Source organism: Aquarana catesbeiana, linkage group LG12, assembly GCF_042186555.1.
Source record: "Aquarana catesbeiana isolate 2022-GZ linkage group LG12, ASM4218655v1, whole genome shotgun sequence".
Classification (NCBI taxonomy): Eukaryota; Metazoa; Chordata; class Amphibia; order Anura; family Ranidae; genus Aquarana; species Aquarana catesbeiana.
In genome coordinates, this window is record NC_133335.1 from 16,929,972 (window position 1) to 16,954,502 (window position 24,531).

At 45.8% G+C, this 24,531-nt stretch overlaps 1 protein-coding gene and 1 pseudogene across 3 annotated transcripts in view; both read left to right on the top strand.

The window, feature by feature from the left end:
- RIPOR3 (RIPOR family member 3) overlaps positions 1-24,531 on the top strand; it is a 194,614-nt gene that overhangs the window by 152,513 nt on the left and 17,570 nt on the right. For all 3 annotated transcript variants that reach the window (XM_073607263.1, XM_073607261.1, XM_073607262.1), the window contains exons 12-17: positions 6,130-6,259; positions 10,074-10,664; positions 17,057-17,196; positions 17,652-17,790; positions 20,065-20,200; positions 22,064-22,225. In XM_073607263.1, coding sequence (XP_073463364.1) covers positions 6,130-6,259; positions 10,074-10,664; positions 17,057-17,196; positions 17,652-17,790; positions 20,065-20,200; positions 22,064-22,225 — 1,298 coding nt within the window. The remainder of the gene's footprint in view (positions 1-6,129; positions 6,260-10,073; positions 10,665-17,056; positions 17,197-17,651; positions 17,791-20,064; positions 20,201-22,063; positions 22,226-24,531) is intronic.
- On the top strand, positions 15,624-15,746 carry LOC141114645 (U2 spliceosomal RNA; annotated as a pseudogene).

Here is a 24,531-nt window from a genome sequence, read left to right on the forward strand (position 1 = left end):
ATCATGTTGTGGGGATGCTTTTCTTCAGCAGGGACAGGGAAGATGGTCAGAGGTGATGGGAAGATGGATGGAGCCAAATACAGGGCAATCTTAGAGGAAAACCTGTTAGTCTGCAAAAGACTTGAGACTGGGGTGGAGGTTCACCTTCCAGCAGGACAACGACCCGAAACATACAGCCAGAGCTACAATGGAATGGTTTAGATCAAAGCATATTCATGTGTTAGAATGGTCCAGTCAAAGTCCAGACCTAAATCCAATTGAGAATCTGTGGCAAGATTTGAAAATTGCTGTTCACAGACGCTCTCCATCCAATCTGACAGAGCTTGAGATATTTTGTAAAGAAGAATGGGCAAAAAATGTCACTCTCTAGATGTGCAAAGCTGGTGGAGACATCCCCAAAAAGACTTGCAGCTGTAATTGCAGTGAAAGGCGGTTCTACAAAGTATTGACTTAGGGGGGCTGAATACAAATGTACCCCCCCACTTTTTACATATTTATTTGTAAAAATACTTTGAAAACCATTTGTCATTTTCCTTCAACTTCACAATTATGTGCCACTTTGTGTTGGTCTATCACATAAAATCCCAATAAAACACATTTACGTTTTTGGTTGTAACATGACAAAATGTGGAAAACTTCAAGGGATATAAGGCACTGTACACACCCCGTGTAAATGGGGCCTAACTCTTCAGCCTCCATCCAATACTAAAATATCAGTTTTTAGGTAGACTGACCCTTTAAAGTGGAATCCTAGTGAAAACCATTTGTGTCCCCCTTGGGGAGAGTCTCCCTTTCTTCCTGTGTGGTCACTGGTACAAGACGTGAGAGGAATCTCTCCAATGGGGACCGAGACGGCCGTATCTTCTCAGTAGGTCATGTGATGGGTTAAACTTTTCATCTGTGCTCAATCAAGCCATTGCTCAAGTCTTCTGATTCTCCTCGGTTGCATCCCTGGAGGTAATCCAGATTATTAAGTGATGGCATGTGCAGAATACAGCGGGTACCACGTTCCGACCGCAGTGCGGTTTCGAGTGTCCATTGTTGCATATTAATGGGGGGGGGGCTTTTTGACATTCTAGCAAAGTGGAGGATGGGCAGCGGCCACCTTCCCTCCGACCTTTGAAGTGCGCTCCCCGCAGACGCCAACATGGCAAGCTACATTTTGCCCCCCTGCCGCTGAGAGAGCGTGCTGGATTACATTAACTAAATATACATCGCGGCCAAAAATATCAGCGCTGTGACCAGAAGGGGCTCTGATACTTCCTGGTTCCTGGTCATCGGCAATGCGCGTGCTGTAGATGTACGGCGAGATGTTTCCTCATTACCGGCCCGTGTCTTGTATCCTGAACTGTTATTTCTACAGCTGCCCTATAGATGTCTATCTCTGTCCTGTATTAAAGAGGACCTGTCATCAGATTTATGTTTTATTGCTGAGAGCAGTGTGCTCAGTAATTTGCCTATGTAACACCTCTCAGATAACAGTACTCCCCCCTAACGATGCCTTCATCTGCTTTTCTCTCCGGAGGGGCAGCGCCACCTTTAATCAGGCATCATTTTAGGTCGCTGTCTACTCAGGGATGACACAATCATGTAATTCCTGATGTCTGTACATTTCTTGGCTGTGCAGCCCCTGCTGTGACTTGCTGCAAAGATACAACATTTCAGTCTGATCACTAGGTGGAGGGAAGACTGAGGAAAGGCTTCCTTCTACCTGCGGCAGGCAGGGAATGAGGCGGGCTCTATGATTTGCTTCAGCTTCTAATGCACATTGTGAGAAGTTCACAGTGTGCGGTAAAATCAGAATACGCAAATTCAGTCCAGGAGAGCAACCTGTACAACTGAGCAAGACTGAAGGGAAGGCCGGGGGCCAGTCTTTATCCCTAATAAGATTATTGATCGGCACATATCCTTTAAGGGCTGCAACTCCCAGCATGCACCACTGGCTGGGATTATTGATCTGGATCAGTTATAGAGTACAACTCCCAATGCTTTAAGGACTACAACTCCCAGCTTGCAACACTGGCTGGGATTATTGATATGGATCAGTTATAGAGAACAACTCCCAATCCTTTATAGACTACAACTCCCAGTTTGCACCATATGCTGACATTATTGATCTGGATCAGTTAGAGTTCAACTCCTAATGGTTTAAGGACTTCAACTACCACCTTGCACCACTGGCTGGGATTATTGATCTGGATCAGTTATAGAAAACAACTCCCAATCCTTTATAGGCTACAACTCCCAGCATGTACCACTGGCTGGGATTATTTACCTGGATCAGTTAAAGAGTACAACTCCCAATGGTTTAAGGACTTCAACTCCCAGCATGCACCACTGGCTGGGGTTATTGATCTGGATCAGTTACAGAGTACAGCTCCCAATTCTTTAAGGGCTACAACTCCCAGCATGCACCACTGGCTCGGATTATTGACCTGTATCAGTTCTAGAATACAACTCCCAATTCTTTATAGACTACAACTCCCAGCATGCACCACTGGCTCGGATTATTGATCTGGATAAGTTCTAGAATACAACTCCCAATTCTTTATAGACTACAACTCCCAGCATGCACCACTGGCTTGGATTATTGATCTGGATCAGTTCTAGAATACAACTCTCAAATTTTTAATAGACTACAACTCACAGCATGCACCACTGGCTTGGATTATTGATCTGGATCAGTTCTAGAATACAACTCCCAATTCTTTATAGACTACAACCCCCAGCATGCACCACTGGCTGGGATTTTTGAACTGTATCAGTTATAGAGTACGACTCCCAGCAGGTACTGACAGCCCAGACCCGTACAGCCTGTCTTTCTCTGTCTGTCTGTCAATGTCGATCCATTTGCAGTCACTCCTGCAAGGCAGAAACCAATCACATCTTTGTATCCAGCCACCTGTCTGATCTCCCCGACACGTTTCAGCCTGAATAGAGGAAGGAGCGACCTTCCTCTTTATGGTTTATATATTGGTCAGCGGAGAGTGTGTCGCTTGACTTTGATCTGCATTACATACAAATATTTGTACTTTGCACATCCCGCTCTCCTAATTCACCGACTCACGCTCCATCTGATGTGTTTGGCGTGATTCAAAGCGGAGCAGGAAGGGAGCCGTGTGTCCTGACGACTGTTCTCATTCGTGGTGTTTAGCAGATTACATGAAAGTCAGTTTATGGTTTCCAACTTGTAGTGAGAAAAGGCAGCTTGTGTTCTTGGCATCCCCTGACCACACTTACCATTGAGAACTCCCAGCTGCTGGTATTCATGATCGATCGTCCTCCATGGCTGGGGCCTGCTCTCCAGCCTTAGCAAAAATCACTGCTTTTCTATTCAGCTCAGTATAGCGCAGCCTTTCTCAATCTTTTCAATAAGGAGGAACCCTTGAAATAACTTTCCGACCTCAGGGAACCCCTGCATAAAATGACTATATCTACAACCCGTGATGGTCAGTGGGAAGAATAAGAATGCTCCTTACACTTGTGGTCATTGGGAAGAATTACCCCATTACAGATAGATAAAATAGATCAATGGTGTCAATGAGAACTTATCTGAGAGGCAGAAATTGCACAGTGCTCATGGAACGCTTAGCAACCTCTGGAGGAACCCTGGTTGAGAAATCCTGGTATTGACTATAGTTTTAGGTTAGTTCCATCAAAACTGATATTTTGGGTTTGATTGATTAGTGTCAGGGTTCAAATACATGACTGCTTTGTATACAGAACTGCAGAGATAACTTCGCTGGGACTCTCAGCTCTGCCCCAACTGCCACAGCTAATACAAGATTGTCGCACCCCAGGGCTGGCGCTACTGCTTGACGAACTGGGGCACAGTCACAGCTGCTGGTTCGTACTGTTTGACCTTGACATACAGTAGTCCCTGTCATTGTATGTTTTTATATATATATATATAGAGAGAGAGAGAGAGAGAGAGAGAGAGAGAGTGCTCGGTGTGGTCTGGTGTGGGTTTCACTCCTCTGTTTCTTCCTTTGGTAGGTGTTCCTGTGACCCCTTCAAGCTCTTTGGATGCCTGGGTCTTCAGGGTCCTGCGGACAGGTTGTCCTGCTTTCTCTGTTGACTCTGGTGCCTAGCGTCTTTGAAGAGGGCAGCGGCAGTCATCGGTTTTGCTGGTCATGCGTGATCGACCATCTTGCGCATACACAGTTGAACTGTGGGTCTTGGACCAGGGCAAGTGCTGCTCACCGGATGGGGGACCGTTAGGGTTGCCACCTCATCCCTTTAAACCCGAACACACATGAATTACACAGGTTCTGTGGCTGATTAAGGTGGTAATTAAACTCACTTGGTGCCCTATCGGCATCAAATTAGCCTCAGAACCTGTGTAATTCATATGTGTTCGGGTTTAAAGGGATGAGGTGGCAACCCTAGGAACTAGTGTGGGCGTTCTCTTCTATGGGGAGTATATAGGGCGGCTTGGCAGGTCATTGTGGAAACATTGGTGGTACTACCCTTTGTTTCTTTGCCTGGATTTTGGCAGTTGGACTGGTAAGCCTGTGACAGCCTTTTGTTACTTTAGGGACTGCATTTCCCTGCACACTATCTCTGTTACTCAAGGTTTTTTATCTCCTATGTTTCTTCACAGATATAACATTGCTGACTGGGTGGCAATTGCAAGAAGCTGGTCTTGCCTAGAGTGCAAATTAGTCTAGCACCGGCCCTGGTCACACCCATGATGGGTTCTTAGTAAATCCTAACTCCAGCCAACATCTTTTAAGATTTTGGACAGAGCAGGGAAGAGTTACATTTTCTGCCAGGTTTTATTTTTGTCCATCCATTGGGGACATTTTCCCTCACTTCCTGTCCATGTGACAAATGTACCCGAAATGTGGGGAGTGGTTGCCACCAGGACAGGAAGGTGGAGAGTGCAATCAGAACATTGTAAGTTTTTTAACCCTTCCTCACTCTACTAAGAATGTATTAATGTCTTTGTCCCCAGTGGAGAGATTTTACACCTCCTGGCAGGACATGAAGGGAAATCCCCATTCACAATTGTACAACTCCAAGGTCTGGCTACTTTGGAGCAACCGTGATTCAACTTTGACACAACATTGGATGGGTGCGACTTGCATTTGACTTCATGTCCTTCTGCAAAGTCGGACCCACTGTTGCATGTTTAACATTCAGGTACGACTTTCATGCAACTTTAACATTGAAGTCTATGGCCCTCAAGTTGCACAAAGGTCAGACCAAAGTAGTGCATTAACTACTTTGAAAGGTTATCATGGGAAAACATGGGGTACAAGTATGAATAGGGTGAAAAAGGGACACGCACATAATAACACATTCTTAGTAGAATAGCTAAATGGTTTGAATTTGTCGTGGTGTCACCTGGACAGGAAGAGAGGGCAAAACTTCCCAACAGAGAGCCATATGGCAATGAAAACCTGACAGAAGAGCTAATTCTTTCCTACTCCATCATAGCAAAGGTAAAATATTGGCTGGAGTTGATCTTTAATATTTAGTAAACAAATAAGGAGACCAGTGGGACTGTGACACCCTCGGCCCAGTAAGCGTGTGACACCTTCACATCAACAATGTGTGATGATGTGAAGACGCAAATCCCTGCAGGGGAAAATCTCAGTACTGGCATCTTCAAAATGTCCAAGAAACCATGGAGTAATTTGTATTTCAGATGCTAAGCCAAAACTGATATACCAGTTTTATGTGGCATTGTCCTTTAAGGGTCATGTGTCATTGTGTGTCACCTACTAATACTTTCCCAGTAGGGTAGATTTATTATGGTCCTATTATACAGAACCATCATATTCTGCAGCGTTGTACAATCTAGGGAGGTCCCAAGCAGTGCCGGGAGAAGGTCATCCAGTGCCCAGGGCAAAGATGCCAAAATACCCCCCCCCCCCACCTCTCTTAAATTTAGGGTCAGGGCACCCCCACCCCTGCAATAAACCATTGCGCCCAGGGCAACCGCCCCTCCTCCCCACCCCTGGTCCCAAGGAACATGCAAGGGTTAACATAACCTAAACTGTGAAAGAAGCCTGACCACAGGAGCTTACAATCTAACGAACATGAAATAAGACTTGTGTAACTTTTTATGAAAAAAATATTCTCCATTGTACTTCCTTCATTCGTATTTTGGTTTATCTCCAGCCCGTTTGACAGCAACAAAGTCCTATCCACACCAGGAATAAGCAACAAGTTATCATCAAGCGCCCGGAGAGTGTCTATGTACCACTGGACTCCGCCCAACACGCCTAGCTTCCGCGACAAGTTCTACATTGTGAGTATTATCAGCGGTTTCACTCATAGAGGTGGTGAAATGCCACGCCCTTGTGTGCCAAAATGAACCAATAACTCTTGAGCTCTGTCATTTTCGGAACACTATCTATTAAAGTGGAGCTAAACCTTCCTATTGTTTTCAGCCAAGGAAGCTACCATCTTGGCCTCTTGATCTTGATCTTCAGCTGCCCATGATGCTGCACATGTGAGCAGTTATGACATCAGCCATTGCATGGTTTGACAGTTTTGTTGAGAACACAGCCAATATGACAGTTACATTCCTGGCACGTTCCGGGTATGTAACTGTTTTTTGAAACTGTTAAATTCTTTGGGGTTTAGTTCCGCTTTAGACTCCTTTCACACTGGGGCGGTGTGGTCATTAGCGGTAAATCCTAGCGGCGCTCTACCGATATTATAGCGGTGCTTTTCCGCCGTTAGTGGGGCGCTTTTAACCCCTGCTAGTGGCGGAAGAAAGGGTTAATAGCGCCCGTGTTGCAGGACTTTTTTTTCCCGTCCTGCAAGCGCACCGCCCCAGTGTGAAAGCACTCGGGCTTTCACACTGGGGTGGCTTAAGAGGCGCTTTTCAGGTTCTAATTCTAGCGCTAAAACGCGCCTCAGTGTGAAAGAGGTCTCAGTGTGAAAGAGGCTGAACTAAACCCTCCTAGACCGAGGGCTTTCACACTGTAGCGGTGTGCTGGCAGGGCATCAGAAAAAATCCTGCCAGCAGCTTCTTTGGAGCGGTTAACTCACCGCTCCTCCACCCGCTGCTCCCCATTCCGGCATCGTTTTGTGGGCGGATTTAACCCCTTTTCGGCCGCTAGCGGGGGGTTAAAACCACCCCGCTAGCGGCCGAATAGCGCCGCTAAAACTACGGTAAATTGGCACTAAAAATAGCGTCGCTTTACCGCTGACACCCAGGACGGCTCGGTGTGAAAGGGGTCTAAAATTCTTGGGTTTAGTTCCACTTTGAACTGAGAAAAAAAAACAAAACATGCTGATAAGAGGAGAGAGCAGAGAAAAAAAACTCATCTGTCTGTTGCTTCTTTATTACTGTCCAGACACACAAATCCAAAGGAAAAGTCTGTCTGCAGGCCAAAGAAAATTCAAACGTTGGTAAATTTATTCATCCAGGCAACAGAGAGTCCCCACCGGTGACCTCCTAGTAGGCTGGGCTTAAAGTGGTAGTAAACTCAGTAAAAAAAAAAGTGCCATTAATGCCCATGTGCAGCTCCGTGTACATTACAGCTGACAGACAGGGGGAACATTTATGACACAGTCTCTTCTGTCATAAAAGCCGTACCTGTCAGCAGTTTAAAAAATTGATCTAATACCTCTTTAATTGTAGAGAGATTAGGTCCAGCTTTGTGGGTGAAATATGTCAGTGGAGTAGGTCCCGGGTGGGTACTCTCTGTTCATGTTGTCCAGATGAATACATTTACCACCATAGAAATTTTCTTTGGTGTGCAGCTAGTCTTTTCCTTTGGATTTGGGCAGTCTGTGGTGCAAAGGATGAGCCTCTACCTGGCGTTCAGATTCAGATCTTTGGAGTATTGTACCCCATACTTTTGCCATTGTCCAGTCACAGCCTGGGAGTGGGAAAGTGACCAAGCTGTGTTTTGTAACAACAAGGTGGCCTATGCTATATGACAGTGTTGTGTAAATCTCAGGACTGGATGTATCCCCATGTAATTCATCCGTGTATTTTGCAGCTTTCCTGGAGATCAGCTTTGAATAATATATTTTGCATTGCCAGCCCTTTTTCCTTAACCACTTCAGCCCCGGAAGATTTTACCCCCTTCCTGACCAGAGCACTTTTTACAATTTGGCACTGCGTTGCTTTAACTGACAATTGCGCGGTCATGCAATGCTGTACCCAAACAAAATTTGCGTCCTTTTTTCCCCCACAAATAGAGCTTTCTTTTGGTGGTATTTGATCACCTCTGCAGTTTTTATTTTTTGCGCTATAAACAAAAAAAGACTGTCAAAAATATCCCCCAGATTAAAAAAAAAAAACAAATTTCTTCATCAGTTTAGGCCAATATATATTCTTCTACATATTTTGGGTAAAAAAAATCACACTAAGCGTATATTGATTGGTTTGCGCAAAAGTTATAGAGTCTACAAACTATGGGAAAGATTTATGGCATTTTTATGGCTTTTTTTTTTTTTTGTTACTAGTAATGGCAGTGATCTGGGATTTTTAGCGGTATTGCTAAATTGCGGCGGACAGATCAGAGACTTTTGACACATTTTTGGGACCATTGACATTTATAGAGCGATCAATGATATAAAAATTCACTGATTACTGTATAAATGTCACTGGCAGGGAAGGGGTTAACACTAGGGGGTGATCAAGGGGTCAACTGTGTGTTCCCTCACTGTGTTCTAACTGTGGGGGGATGGGACTAACTAGGAAAGATGACAGATCGCTGTCCCTACTTTGTAGGAACACACGATCTGCCTTCTCTCCTCTGACAGCACAGGGATTTGTGTGTTAACACACACAAATCCCCGAATTGGTTCTCGTGCACGCGATCGTGCGTGGCCGGCGGCAATTGCGCCCGCCATCAACGCGCATCGGGTCCCCCGTTGTGCAGCGGGCACGCACCCTCTGGTGGCTCTCCTGGGCAAAGCCATATATATATATACAGGATTTCAACCAGGAGAGCCATTCTGCCGCAGTTTATCTGCGTGAGCCTAGTAGAACTATAGGCAAAACTTTTTTTTTCATTTTGGATAGAATAAGGGAGGGTTATAACCCCTGTCATATTTTTGTTCGCCACCTGTGACCCATTACGGAGATTTCCCTTCACTTCCTGTCCCAAAGCCAAACAGGAAGTGAGACGAAATCCCTGCAAATTAATGGAATTCCTTGGGGATTTCTCCTCAATTACTTTTCTGGGAACAACCAAAAATCTGGGCTTTTCTTTTACTTTCACCTTCAACGAAAAAGGTAAACAAGACAAATAAATAGAGTGAATCTCCCTAACAGGGGCAAAGAATGTAATAAAAACTGACAGGTGTTCTAATCCCTTTCTACTCTGTCCAAAACTGAAAAAAAAAACTGAAAAAAAAGTTTGCCTCTTAGTTATACTTTAAGCCCTAGAAGGTAAGATAGCAAATCACAATGTATGATGTAATTATGATGTAAGCACAGCTTGCGGTCAGAGAAGCAGGGTACAGAATGCTGAGATATAAGGATTAGTGTAGGTTGATGGACTTTTCAGGGCCCTGCCAGGTTTATGGCCTCTATTTCTGGGGGGTCAACGCCTGCCAAAATGTATTTATTGGTTTTGGTTAGCACGAGGAGGGGTTCTTATTTCCATCTTTGTCTCTGATGAGGAGCTTTTTAAGTCACTTCCTTTTCTGCTGTCCGACAGGAAATGAGGTAATCCCAATGGTGACACGTAAAAACTCAACAAAGTTCTCCCCCTGCCTTCATCTACTTTGAAAAATGTTTTATTATTACTAGTGCCCAAGGTTTGGGAGATTCAGAATACTATATCTGGCTCAGTGACCACACAGAAAGGGAGGGAAAATCTCCCTAATGGGTACATAAACAGTATCTCTTCTTCAAAAAGTGTTGGTTGGGGTTCAGCTTTAACAGTCAGGATACATGGAAAATAAAACAAATAGGAAAACTATCAGAATAGATATTTTCTATAAAAAAAGATGGAAATGTTACATTGCTTTTTCTTTAATTGGTTCCAAAAATATGGTCCTAAACGTTTGTTAAAAGGAAGACACAGTAACTTAGATATTGTTTTTACACGTTTCTTAGATGTCATGCTCATTGGGTTTTGTCTTTCCTCCAGCAAAGTGACCTGGACAGCACCTACCCGTCCCTGGATAAGGATATCCAGACCCCATACATACTGAGCTATCTGGCCAGCAGTGGCCTTCTCAGGAGCCGCAAAAGTGTGGAGACCACCACAGAACTGAACAGCGTGGAGAGCCTACGGAACCTGGAGGAGAACGAGGATGAGCCCACCACACATCCCAGTCCACCATCCTCCTGCGGGGACACCCTGCCTTATTCTTCCACCCCAGAACTGAGAAACGAGTCCCACCTTGACAGAGGCGACCAACCACAGAGCCATGAGACTCTGGACATTCTAAAAGAGACACCCAACCACTACACACACCAGACCATGAAACCCACAAAGCTGGAGTTTGACGAAGACACCACAGCAGAGCCAATAGGGGAGAGCCTAACCAACATAATCGTTCTAGAAGAGAATCCAGGGGATGAGGAGCAGACGTCTGGAGGTGCAGAAAGTGACAAAAGAGATTCATTAGCAAGTCGGATGGAGGACGTCCTAGATTTGATCAGATCAGAAGATGTCACAAGGCAAAAGTTGAAGGACATGGAGCAGTCTGTTCTGAGCTTCAGTGAGAGAGTCAGGGTAAGGAAACTCAGGGGTCCCTATAGTCTGTAAAATTAGCCTTTACAAAATAAAGGGGGACTAAGGCTGTCTCGGAAATAAAAAATGTTGTTGATCCAGGATTTATTCACAGCATTCTGATTATATGCTAATTCAGTTCCCAAGTGTTGCTCCCATTAAATCTCTCAAACTCGGGGCTCTTACAGCTGACCAGTAGCTGTAGGGTGACTGTTTGCTTTATTGTAGGCAGGACACAGTTTATGTGATTTTCTTTCCTGCAGCCCTGGGTTGCAGGAATCCCTCCAATGGAGCTATCGTGTTCTGCTGGAGGTGGGGACCGGGCGGCCCTCACTTCCAAGAGAACACAATGATTATTGCTATGTTATGTATTGTATTTTTTTGCATTAATATTCAACAAAGTGTATTTTTAAAAAAAAAAATGCATTTGAAAAAACCGCTGCGCAAATACCATATGACATAAAAAAATTGCAACACCCACCAATTTATTTTCTAGGGCCTCTACTTTAAAAATAATATAAAATGTTTGGGGGGGTTCTAAGTAATTTTCTACCAAAAATTACTGCTTGTTACATGTGAACAAAAAGTGCCAGAAAAGGCCCGGACTGGAAGTGGCTATATTGACCACTTTAGCAGCCCTTAAGCGCACACTTTAAGGTGCCTTAAGTGCTGCTTGAAGAATCAGAGCTAGTGACTGCTGATTCCAGCGTTGCATGATGGAGACTTCCTCCAGTGTTTATGTTTAAGCAATATCGTACGGGATTGTTTATGTGAGGTTGCATTCCATCACGCACGACGCATGTTTACATTTCATTAAAAACAAATCAAACGCCCACGCTGCCATCTGAGGGGGGTGATGGGCGAATCTGTGATAAGGCCTCGGTGGTAGCTCAGTCTTCCTGCTGGGACCTGTCATCTTCTCAAGTCATAAAATGTCATTCTTATTCCATCAAGCTCAGCATGCGACCTGTGCTTACCTTGTAGGTGGAGATCGGTGGGCTGCAAAACCCTTTTATTTCTGATGCCTCCCGTGGGCTTCTGTAGTGTGACCTCTGCATGTCTGTCACTGCCATGACAAGAGGAATCTCACTACTGGATCCTGAACTTCTTTTGAATAGTTAAAGAGGAACTCCCGCCGACCTCCCCATTTTTTTTTTTTTAGGCCCCGCTTACCTGATGGTGGTGTCTGCACATTTAAGATACTCACCCATCCAGTGGATCCAGCGTTTCCCCGCTGAGATCTTCTCATCCCCAGCCACAGCTCCGTCCCACACCGCCATGTTGTCTCTCACATCAAGGCCTTTTGTGCAGAAACGCATTAGCCTTTGCACTGTTCTTACACCGTTCCTGTATGTAGCAATGAAGACTTTTTATTTAGATTACTGGAGATGCCGGCTACCTTCTTTTTCTGTCTCTGACATCATCGAGAGGCCCGCTGGCACTTCCGGGTTCAGCGGATGGGCCTCCGGATGACCCCCTGATAGGCCCGCCCCTCCTCCTGTTCTTGAATGAAAGTCTATGCCTCCTGGGGTATGTGACGTACATATCGCAGGAGGCACAGCAGGCATACCTCCCAACTTTTGTGGGTGGAAATGAGGGACACCTATTAGCAAAATTATGTAGGCATAGGTCACACACCCCCCTGCCACGCCCCCCTTAAAGGGTTGTAAAGGTGCGTGTTTTTCCACCTTAATGCAACCTATGCATTAAGGTGAAAAAACACCTGTCAGTGACCGGCCTCCCAGCCCCCCCCCCCCCATTTTACTTACCTGAACCATCGGGGATGCGCTCTCTCTCTGCCCAAGTTTCTCGGCTCTTGGTCGGCTAGATTGATAGCAGCGCAGCCATTGGCCCCCGCTGCTGTCAATCAAATCCAATGACCCGGGGGGCGGGGCTGAGTCCTGCATTTGGCCTCTATGGACGCTGAATACTGGACTCGGAAGCGCGCCCGCAAGGTAACTCTCCTGGGGGGGGTTATCTGATGTGGGGAGGAGCCAAGAGAGCTGCCGAGGGACCCCAGAAGATGAGATTCGGGGCCACTCTGTGCAAAACGAGCTGCACAGTGGAGGTAAGTATGATATGTTTGTTATTTAAAAAAAAAAACCTTTAGTGTCACTTTAAAGGAGAATTGTATAATTAAAAAAAATTGGTTAAAACCACGTGTTTTTTTTTTACCACTACTATTCCTTTATATTGGCTTTTGAAATTTACAAATACAGCAATTTAGAAACTGGATGAAAGGTTTAGCGCTGGGAAACACTTTTTGAAAAAGAAAAAGTTTATTTTATATACAGCTATTTAGATCAGACCAAAATGAGGGGACAGAGGGACAAATCAGAACAAAAGATTACAGCGCACACATACAAAAACGACATTTAAATCCTGCGAGGCTATTTAAACCACCTGAACATATTCAACAAAAAAATGTTGTGCCCCCCCCCAAGTCTTTGTTTGTCTTTCGTTCCAAATCGGGGACAGACCCTCTAAATCAGGGACAGTTGGGAGCTATGACAGCAGGGCAGTGTGTGCGTCATTCGTCTAAGGCGAGTGACGTGCGTGAGGAGGCGGGGCGCACTTTAAATTACAAATAAAGAAGTAAACAAAAGAAGAAAAAAGCAATGCCTTATTCCTGCAGAAGAAGGGGGAGGGGTGGAAAGGGGGGCGGGGGAGTGGTGGAAAGGGGGGGGGGGGTGTTGTCCCCAGGAGGCTAAAGGGCCACTTTAATAATCAGGAGAAGTGAGACTCCCTGGTTTGGTTTCATAATGGCAATAGCAAGGAAATGAAAAGCTGAAGGTTGACTTATAGCAGTCCACCCAAGGCACTGATCTACAACTGGAGCTTTTATTTAGATAGTAACTTGCAAAGAGAAGTAGCTGATATCAACCAGACTCTGTCAGTTGAAGTTGGTCAGACACAACTGGCCAATCCCAGCATCGCCTGCATAGGCACCGCTGCAGCTTCCGGTGAGTTTGGCAAAAGTCCCACTGACTACCGATGAGCTACCATCCCACCAGTGAGCACCCTAAAGGCCCGTACACACGATCGGACTTTTTGACAACAAACATGCAAATTACCTGTTTTAAGGAAAAATCTGACCGTGTGTACGCTCCATCGGACAAACTTTTTCAGTTTTCATCGGACAAATGTTCGCTGTGCAAACGGACAAACTTTCCGGCAACAAAAGTCCTATGGTGCAAAATCCTATCGTGTGTACACAAGTCCATCGGACTTTAGTCCAAAGTACAAACACACATGCTCAGAACCAATGCAAAAGATCAGACAACAATACAGAAGTTGACCAAAGGGTGGCGGTAAAGAGCTGAAAAACCACGTGATTTGGTGAAAGTTGGCTGAAAAAGTCCTGCCGTGTGTATGCTTACCACGTTCACGGCCAACACCCTTTGGACAGAAATCCACAGAAAAGTTTGTTTGAAGTCCGATCGTGTGTATGAGGCTTAGGACTGGTCATACACGTATTGATTTTTGGTTATTACATTCAATCCCGTGAAAAGATTACATCTTTGAGAAATTGACTGAACTTTAGTCTCCCTGTGAATGGGCAGTGTTAGTAGAAGCAGCAGACTAATGAGCTCATCTTTCTGTCACTCTGCTCTCTCCTCCTATCAGCATGCTCCTTACATTGCAACACACCTGGTTAGCTTCTTGTGCTCCTTCTTTCTGTCCCAGGGAGAAACAGTGCGAAGTGGAAATCAAATTGTTTTCATGAAAATCCAGGGGAAAGATATCATTTGACCAGGGGTGTCAAACTCCATTTCATTGCGGGCCGCATCAGCTCTGTGGTCACCCTCATAGGGCCGGTTGTATCTGTAAGACTAGATGTCCAGAGCACCCAACTCACCCTTTCCTCAGATGTCAAGAGCCCCCCACCATCAGAAATCGACCCTCTTTTACATCACAGTGCACCCCCCCTTACCTTGTGCTGCTACCGGGTAGAAGGTGAAGGTGGAGCCGGGAAGCGGAAAGTGCAGGGTCTGGAGGAGGACCAGAGGAGGGCTGGAGTTAACTGCCAAAGTCTGCTGAATGCCGAGACAAGGGGGTGCTGCGGCCGCACAGAGGTGCAGGATCTGTAGGATGAGTTCTGTCCTCCTCTCTGCTGCTGACTGCTGAGAAGGGGGGAGGGGTGGCAGAGACAAGCCTCTACCCAGCTGCTGAGACAAGGTAGGGGGTGGAGAAAAGGGGGTGCCACAGCTGCCGGAAAGGTGCAAGGGCCACATAGAATGACCTGGAGGGCCGGATTTTGCCCGCGGGCCTTGTGTTTGACACATGTGAAGTAGATCTTTCTAAATCAAAGTTGACTTTGAGCAAAGGATGACTTGAAACAATGATTGATGGATCATCAGAGCAGTTTTTTGCAAAATGACACAAAAGGGGAATTTACTAAAACTGGAGCGTGCAAGATCTGGTGCAGCTCAACATAGAAACCAATCAGCTTCCAGATTTTATTGTCTAAGCTTAATTGAGCAAGCTGAAGTTAGAAGCTGATTGGCTGCCATGTGCAGCTGCACCAGATTCTGAGTGCTCCAATTTTAGTAAATGAACCCCAAAGATTTGAAGAATCTCCACAATAGTAGAATGATTTAAAGCAACCCCCCCCCGAAGAAAATATTTTGTTTTTAACAAAGAAGGGGATGGTTGGGGCCTTTGTCAGTTTTTAGTTACCATATGTGGCACTGTGGGAAACGTCTGGAAAAGGGGACACATTTTTAGTAAAATGAGGAATGTTTGGAATTCCTTGCAATGTTTTTTTTGCTGTCTGTGCCTGCCTGTCCAAATGACAACCACTTCCCTTATTTTATATATGGGTGTTGTAGAGACAGGAAGTGAGAAATAATCTCCCCAAGGGGGTGATGGACAGAAATAACTTTGCAATAATTTACAGAGACATTGGGGTTGATTTACTAAGGGCAAATAGACTGTGCACTTTGCAAGTGCAGTTGCCCCATCGCTTCTCGGCCTTTAGGCTAAGATCAAGTGTAGTATCTGTTCTTATCAGTTACCAAGCTGTGCTACTGTCCCTGACCTACGGCGGTAGTTTAGGGGTGGCGGTGGCTATGCAAATCCACTTGGTATAATGGTAACTTGGACGGTTAGTATCAGGGAGATTCCAGACCGGACCGCTCAACGAACTGAGGGCCGTTAGTAGGTCCCCTTTAGAGAAAGCTTGAAGGGTTATCCTCTGATCGGGATGTAGAGGCACTGGGTCTGGCTGAAGGCCGGGTCCCGAAAGAAGCCCGTGGTGTATGTGCCCTTGGAGTGGCAGTCCAGGGGTGCTGTAATTATTACCTGTGAGTTTTACTGGAACCTTGGCCACTGCACCATCACACTTTTTGCCGCATCTGTCTTTTGGCCCGGACCAGAGGAGTTTTTATTCCTGGCCTTAGGGCCGGTCATTGTACCATAACAATAGCACCATTGCAATTTCTCCACTTCCCTTTTCCCCATTTTATGTTTGTTTGTAGTGTCTGTCGCTTTATGTTTTTTTTTGTTGGTGTACATGTTTTGTTTCACGTTTGATTAGTAGGGTGTAGGTCAGGGGTCTTCAAATTACGGCCCTCCAGTTGTTCAAGAACTACAATTCCCATCATGCCTAGTCATGTCTGTGAATGTCAGAGTTTTACAATGCCTCATGGGATGTGTAGTTCCGCAACAGCTGGAGGGCCGTAGTTTGAGGATCCCTGGTGTAGGTCCTCGGGCCTGCCCTGAACGTCTTGGGAGGGGGTGGACATGGTCTTCTGGCTTGGTTCGCCCTCTCTCATGGGGTCTCCCTTCGGGGAAGCCCCACCTTGTACTTGGGCTGGTCTGTTTCGGCAGACCCTCCAGAGAATGGGGTCCATCTGGTTTTGGCCAGATGGACCATGTGAAGTACCCCAGTCCCTGTCTGGAGCCTAACGCCCCAAGGGATCAGGGCTAGGTTCCTTTCTCTTCGGAGGAGGACCATGTGTACACCCTGTTTGTGTTTCACTTTTTTGGTGTGCACTTTTTTTTGCACCGGGTGGAGTTCGAGTGTATTTACCCACCATGGGCTTTAAAGAAAAAAGATGCTTCAAAGCTTAGTAAATGAGCAGAAGCTCTGCTGACTTCTATCATCCAATAATGTGCAAGCAAAAATGCTGTTTTTTTATTTTCCTTGCACATGTTTGGGTATTCTTTGTAAAGTGAAGCTTTACCTCATTTACTAAGCTCTGGACCAACTTCACTTTGCAAAGTGCAAAGTCTATTTGCCTTTAGTAAATCAACCCCATTGTGTCAATCAACATCCATTTGTCAGATCTTCCGTGTGTGGCCAGCCTTAGGGTAGTTGAATGATGATTGGTGTACGTCCAGCCTACCTCCATCTCCTTGGATTTTACATTCATATTCCCGCTTTCCTGCAGAGTCGCCCCGCGCACCAGTCGCGTAGCTCCATGGACAGTTTGACGGTGGAGACGGCATTAGAGAGTTTTGACTTCCTCAACGCGGATTTCAGCACGGACGACATGTCGGTATTTGGCAGCGTTCGAACTCACAGCAAGAGGTAAAATACACATTGTGTCTGTGTAGAGGCTCCAAATATTTGCAGCATTTCCTGTGCGTGGAGCTGGGAACCCAAAGCGAATGCTCGGAGTCTTTTCTGAAGGATTAAATAATATAGATCAGATGACTGATAGCCATGGAAACTTTCCCATAGTATGGTACAACGCCATAAGATTTGCGTGTGACTTTCTGATGGCATGCTGATCGAAGAGCAGCATGACCAATGACCCTCACAGACTATGGGGTCTGTTTATAAATGTTCTCACACAACTTTCCAAAATATTCCAAATTCGTGTTATTAAATGCTGGAGTTGCCCTACGTACAGTAGGTGATATTGCAGCATATCTGAGCATTGTCCCTGTAGGCAGGATGAAGGTTCCACAGTTATGCTTCAGTGTCTGCTTTGTCTGGGTTACCGCTGCCTTTGCTAACGCGTTATTTTGCGTGTGTTCCAGTGACGGGACCATCAACGAGTCTGCTGTTCGGTCCTTCCCTTCTAGCACTGAAGTGGAATACGCTGGACAGAGCACGGGACATGAGGACCTGGACAACCTTCTGTCTATCCACCTGGAAATCTGTAAAGCACTGCTGAAGGTAGGTGGCCTCTCCCCTGAGCAGTTTTGCATGTTTGGGGGGGAAGGTTGTTTGAGTGACACCACTATGTTTTAGAGAGGGCAGAGGTATTGGTTGACTATAACGAATAAGTTATGTGTTAAATTTTAAGATATAAAGACATGCTCCGGGCAAAATTTATTATCAGGCTCTGCAGTACACAAGTTCCCTTGGTCTTCATTGTTTCATCCAGACCAGGGGTCTCCAAACTAATTAGGCCCACTGCAAGACTCTATCTGGTCCTCTGATGTAAGAAGAGACTCTGTTGGGGACCCTCGACTTTGATGGGGAATCGGGTGGGGGATCTGGTGGGCTCAGGTTTTTTGGAGATCTCTTTGCTTTATTTACTGAAGTTTTTTCTCTGTCGTTCTAAATCGGATCATAAGAATTAAATAAAAAAAACTCCAAGGAAAATAGATTTGTTCAATTAAGCTTAATTTATTCATTTATTAAAACTTTTTTTGGCTCATGAATATTGGTAAAATATACGATGTGGTCATTGTATTAAAAAGTTTGGAGACCTCTGATCCAGACAGTACTGTAGTGTAGTGGTCTCCAAACGCAGGCCGGACATGGCCCTTTGCTTGCCTGTACCTGGCTCTGAGGCACTATTCCTCCCATTGATATGAGACACTATTCATCCCACTGACACCAACAATGGGGCACTATTCCTCCCACTGACACCAACAATGAGGCACTATTTCTCCCACTGATACCAACTATGAGGCACTATTCCTCCCACTGACACCAACAATAGAGCACAATTCCTCCCACTGACACCAACAATGGAGCACTTTTCCTCCCCTTAAAATCAAGGATTGGGTACTGACTCCAGGACAATTTCTACCCCCAGTGGCCACAGTCCGGCCCCCACAAAGTCTGAAGGACAGTAAACTGGCCCTTTTTTTAGAAAGTTTGGAGACCTCTGCTGTGGTGCATTACCAGTAATCTTACAGCCTAGGAACTCCCGACTTGCGATCTGGGAAATGAATTCCTGAGTTCTCCCACTGCAAGTCCTCACTGTCTCTTACAAAGAGACCCATGCCAAAAAATATCAGTGGCAGGATGTTTTTCACAGCCACCAATTAGATTAAACCTGCCACGAAAATACACTATATTACCAAATGTATTGGGAGACGCCTGCCTTTACACGCACATGAACTTTCATGGCATCCCAGTCTTAGTCCGTAGGGTTCAATATTGAGTTGGCCCACCCTTTGCAGCTATAACAGCTTCAACTCTTCTGGGAAGGCCGTCCACAAGGTTTAGGAGTGTGTCTATGGGAATGTTTGATCATTCTTCCAGAAGCCCATTTGTGAGGTCAGACACTGAGGCCTGGCTCACAGTCTCCATTTTAATTCATCCCAAAGATGAACAATATTGAACCCTACGGACTAAGACTGGGATGCCATTAAAGTTCATGTGCGTGTAAAGGCAGGTGTCCCAATACTTTTGGTAATATAGTGTATGTCTTAAGCCAAAACTTTTGGATGGAGTATGGAAGGGTAAGACCCCCTGAGAGGTTTTTTTCTTTTTTTTTTTTTTTTGCTGCGTTTGTCCCATTGGGGAAATCTTCTTTTACTTCCTTCCCCAAAGTCCCTTTTAAACAATAGGTGTGCTGGTAGAGTGCTGGACACAAATTACGACAGGTAGGATTTTACGTCCAAACATTTTCTGTCAGCTAAGGTATCCTTCGAGGTCCCCAAATTGATCTTCAGGAATCTTTATTGCACATGACAAGAGGTCAGAAGAAAAAGCAACATGTTTCGGGGGCTCAATTTTCTCCCTTCATCAGGGTTTAAATCCTGGCAGTTAATGAGGAGAATACTAGACATCAAAATACAAGTTAAAAAGATAAGTTACATACCTATTCGGGTTGCTAGTCTATCACCTGCCAGCATTTAAGCCCTGGTGAAGGGTGAGTATTGAAGCCCTGAAATGTATTGGCCTTCTCTTGTCATCTGCTGTGAAGATTTACTCAACTCACTTTAGATCTGTGGTGACCTCATCCTTTTCACATTCCCAACATCACAACAGGAAGGAAGCTAAACTCTCTAAAGCGAGGGATATCCCAGCTTAGACAGTAGTCACTGAATAGATGTCCCTATTAGAAGATTTCCCCTCTATTCCTGTTCTGGTGACAACTGTGACATTTTAAATTTTTAGCGCATGTGACAGGACAAATTTGGAGGGTGAATCTAAATCCAGCCAGGGGTTCTAACCCTCTCACGTCCTATCCTTGATGGTTTATTGCAGAAACTGATGTCCCGAAACACAGCAAGGCTCATTCAGAACCATCTTGTGGAAGAACTGTCCTGGCAGAGAGAAGTCCTGGAAGATTTGTCTATCATCTATTTCCAGAAGGCAGAGGAGAAGGTGTCTATTGAAGATAGTAAGTATGACTCTCCCTTCCTTTTTACACACTTTTTAGTGTACCTCCTAAAGATTCTCTCCAGGCAAAGGTATCCAAACCCCGAAACAAAAATGTAATATTTTGCATCTTACCTGTCCTTAAACATGGTGGCTTCATTCGTTTTCTTATTCTTTAGGCTTGTTCCCTTTAATTTTACTATATCTATGTTTTGATACAAAGGGGCCAATTCACTAAGAGTTAAATAACGGCTAATATTATGCACTAAAATACTGCATACGGTAACAATTGTGCAGGTATTCAATTCACTAACAATTTGGAGTTAAATACCCAATGCGGTATTTGTTTAGATTAGCGGTAATTACTGAATTAGTTAATTATAGTAACTTACCGCATTGAGCTGGTTGCTAAGGAGCCCCACCCCAAAGCACCTTGTCCCCATGTTGATGGGGACAAGGGCCTCATCCCCACAACTGTGGCCGGTGGTTGTGGGGGTCTGTGGGTAGGGGGCTAATCAAAATCTGGACGCTCCCTTTAAGAAGGGGGCCCTCAGATTCTCCCCACCCCCCCCCCCCCCCCCATGTGAAGGAGTAGCGGCTACATCGTACCCCTACCCATTCACCAAAAAAGTGTCACAAGGTATTAAAAACAAACACACATTTTTTGACAATTCTTTTATTAAAGAAAATAGTGTCCCACGATGTAAATCCATCGTCAATCACGCCGCCTGCTACACCTGAAAAAGAAAAAAACAAAAAAGACGCTTCCACCGGTGGTGAAGGCTGGCTGCCTACTGCAGCGTTTGCAGTCTGACAAGCGCTCGTTCGTCCCCCCCTCCCTTTCCTGACCTGCCGGGCTGCATGCCCGGGTAAGAATCTGGTATGGATTTGGGGGGGGGGGGGGGCACTCTTTTTTTTCTTTTTTGGCATGGGGTTCCTCTTAAAATCCATATCAGACCCGAAATGTTCAAGGCCTGGTATTGACTGGGGGGGACGCTGTTTGTTTTTCATACTTTTTAATTGTCGGCTTTTATTTTTTACAATCAGCTGTGGGGAGGGAAGCCCACTGACAGCTGATCGGTTGTTAAAGATGCGGCGGCCCGCTTCCCGGCTCACTGCTTAGCATCCAGCTATTTGTCAAAAAACAGTCTGGGGGTCCCCCAGGCTGTTTTTTGACAAATACCGCATGTGATACCGCCAGCAAAACCCTGGGGGTAATTATTGCCTGCTTTTTTACTCTCTGGTCCGTTTGTGAATTGGACTTAAAGTTATTGTAAAGGCAGAAGGTTTTTTTATCTAAATGCATTCTGTGTATTAAGATAAAAATCCTTCTGTATGCAGCAGCCCCCCCAATACTTACCTGAGCTCCCTCTAGATCCAGCGATTGTTGTAGGAATGTCTCGGCTGCCCAGGACTCCCCTCTTCATTGGCTGAGACAACAGCTCGGCGCCATTGGCTCATTCAAAGTCAGTCAGCCAATGAGAACAGAAAGTGGATGGGGCTGGGCCAAGGCTCCTTGTCTGAATGTGACTCGGCTCCGGTGCCCTCATAGCAAGCTGCTTGCTATGGAGGCACTCAACAGGAAGGAGGGGCCAGGAGAGCCGAAGAGGGAACTGAGAAAAGGAGGATCTGGGCTGCTCTGTGCAAATCCACTGCACAGGGCAGGTAAGTATATCATGTTTGTTACTTTTACCTAAAAAAAATGAGACTTTACAATCACTTTAAGAGCTTTTTATGCAGTATTTACTGGCACCTTTTTTTTTCCGTAAATACCGCATAATCTTTTTTTTTTTTTTTTTTGTGAATTGGACTTAATTTACCGCATGCGATAATTTATGCAAATGAATAACATGATACCCTTCTACCCTTCTCTGTCTCTCTGCAGTCTTCCCCAAGACCAAGAAGATCCGGCATTTCCTGAAGCTGTGGGAGAGCTGTACGGAGCCGGAGTGCCTCTGGTTCTGCTCAGCTGAGACCTTCCTCAACCGACTCAAGAAAATGTTTGTGACCAAGATCAAAGGGAAGCACCCGGGACAGCTGGAGGCAGGTGAGGTGCTGGCCGACGTCACTGAGTCCTCATGCACACAGGGCGTTAGAAAAAAAAAGAGCTGCAAAGACTGTACCGATGCCAGGAAAAAAACGCACTTTTAGTAGCTTTCTGCACTGGCGTTAATGGGCATTTAGCAGCGTTTCTCTGCCTCTTTTGGCCTCATGAACACAGGACATTTTTACAGCCGCTTTTACCAGCCTCAGATGTTTTTTTTTGCAGCTTAAAAACGCATCTCCATGTTATTCTATGTGTCCATGCACACATAGGCTTTTAGGAGCTGTAAGTGGCATAGGCGTTTTCAAGCTGCAAAACAAACACAGGGCCAGCGCGTTCTGGAGACCAGCGTTACAGCTGTAAAAACGACTCCTATCACATGACCACACTTCCGCACCCGGAGGCAGGCCGGCGCTACCACTAGGCAAACTAGGCAGCCGCCTAGGGTGCCCGGTGGCTGGTTACCCTACTCTCCGTCTCCCGCCAGTCTCCAAGCTATGTACGTTTTCGGTGCAGTGCTGACTGTATGCCTCTGTCTGTCTGCAGCAACTAACTTAGGCAGTAGCCACCCCATCTGTATGTAAGTAGTGTCAGAGGTGCAGAGCAGCACTGGAGGACTGTGTCCCGATGGAACGGAAGCACACATCCCCTGCGCACCTCTATGATCAGTGGCCTGTCTGTCTCTCTGGGTCAGGAATGTGAAGGAGAGGTAAGAATAAGCTGCTGTAAAAGGGGGGTAAAGCAAACTGTTTGCTTTGACTTTGGATATGCAAAGCTTGTTTATTGTGAGGGTTGCAAATAACTGAGCCACATAATTAAGAGGAAACAGGACTGTTTTTGACGCTGTTAGGCACACTTAGGAGCTGGTAGGCAGTCAGTCTCATTGGGGTTGATTTACTTAAAGAGGAGTTCCACCCAAAAATTGAACTTCCGCTTTTCGGAATCTCTCCCCCCCCCACCGGTGTCACATTTGACACCTTTCAGGGGGGAGGGGGGAGCATATACCTGTCTCCCACTTCCGGGCATAGATACCTGAGCCACCCGCGGGTATCTACGCCACTTCCCTGCTGTCTTCTGGGAGACGCACATGTCCCAGAAGACAGGAGGGACCAGTGGGATAGTGCGGCGCGAGCTGCACATATGCAGTAGGGAACCAGGAAGTAAGGCTTTACTTCCTGATTCCTTTACCGAAGATGGCGGCAGCAGCACCCAAGAGCCGAGGGAGAGATCGGCTTCGGGTGCCGACATCGCGGGCTCCCTGGACAGGTAAGTGTCCATATTTTAAGAGTCAGCAGCTGCAGTATTTGTAGCTGCTGACTTAAAAAAAAAAAAAAAAATTGGCAGAACTCCACTTTAAACTGGAAAGTGCAAGTTCTGGTGCAGCTTTTCATAAAAACCAATCAGCTTCCAGGTTTTATTGTCAAAGCTTAATTGAACAAGCTGAAGTTAGAAGCTGATTGGTTTCTATGCAGAGCTGAACCAGTTTCGCACCCTCCAGTTTTAGTAAATTGCCCCCATTGTGGCAGGGACTGGCAGACTTCAGGTGCCCTCTGAATCATACAGACATTTCAGCCTTTTCATTCATAAGAATGGCTAAACAGAGAAAAGCAGCCCTATCTATGTTGGTTGGAGGTCCATAAAACCTCATTAAAATCCCCAACATACTCTGTCAGATTCCATTGATAGCAACAACAGAGCAATTTAGGAGCCTTCAAATGGAATTTGAGTAGATGTCTCAACCTGCGTCCAGCACAGAGTATGGCGGGAGCATGCGGACGCATTGTAATAGGAAGTGAAATGTTTCCGTATATCGGAGGCTTGGAATAATGGAGTCTGCAGGCGCTGGGAGGCGGAAATGTGGCTTGTAGCGTCCGTTCCTCTCCCGGCAGATCACGTTACACGTACCGCTCTTCCTGTGTTAGGCAGACTCGGATGCTGAAATGGGCTGTTATAGAGCTAGCTTGACTGAAATGGGAGCCGTGCCCACGCTGGGGAAGGAGGCAGCGATCTGTCGGAATCATTATCCACTTACATCTCTTCCTCCTGTGTTTGTGCTATCATATTTCTCGGTGCCCCGTTCATGGTAAAGCCATTACGCTGCTCCGCAGTCTCTGATCCCGGCACGCTTCGCTCTGAGCCGTGTGTGCTGATATTTTCCAGGCTGTACAACAAATCTTCCATGTACCAGATTCAGCGCAGACCACTGATCTGTATCAGATTAACCCGTTGCAATCAACCCAAGCCATTGATTTATAGCTGGTGGCATGGATCACCTGACAAACCAAGGTTCCCTAAAAGTCCTGAAGGAC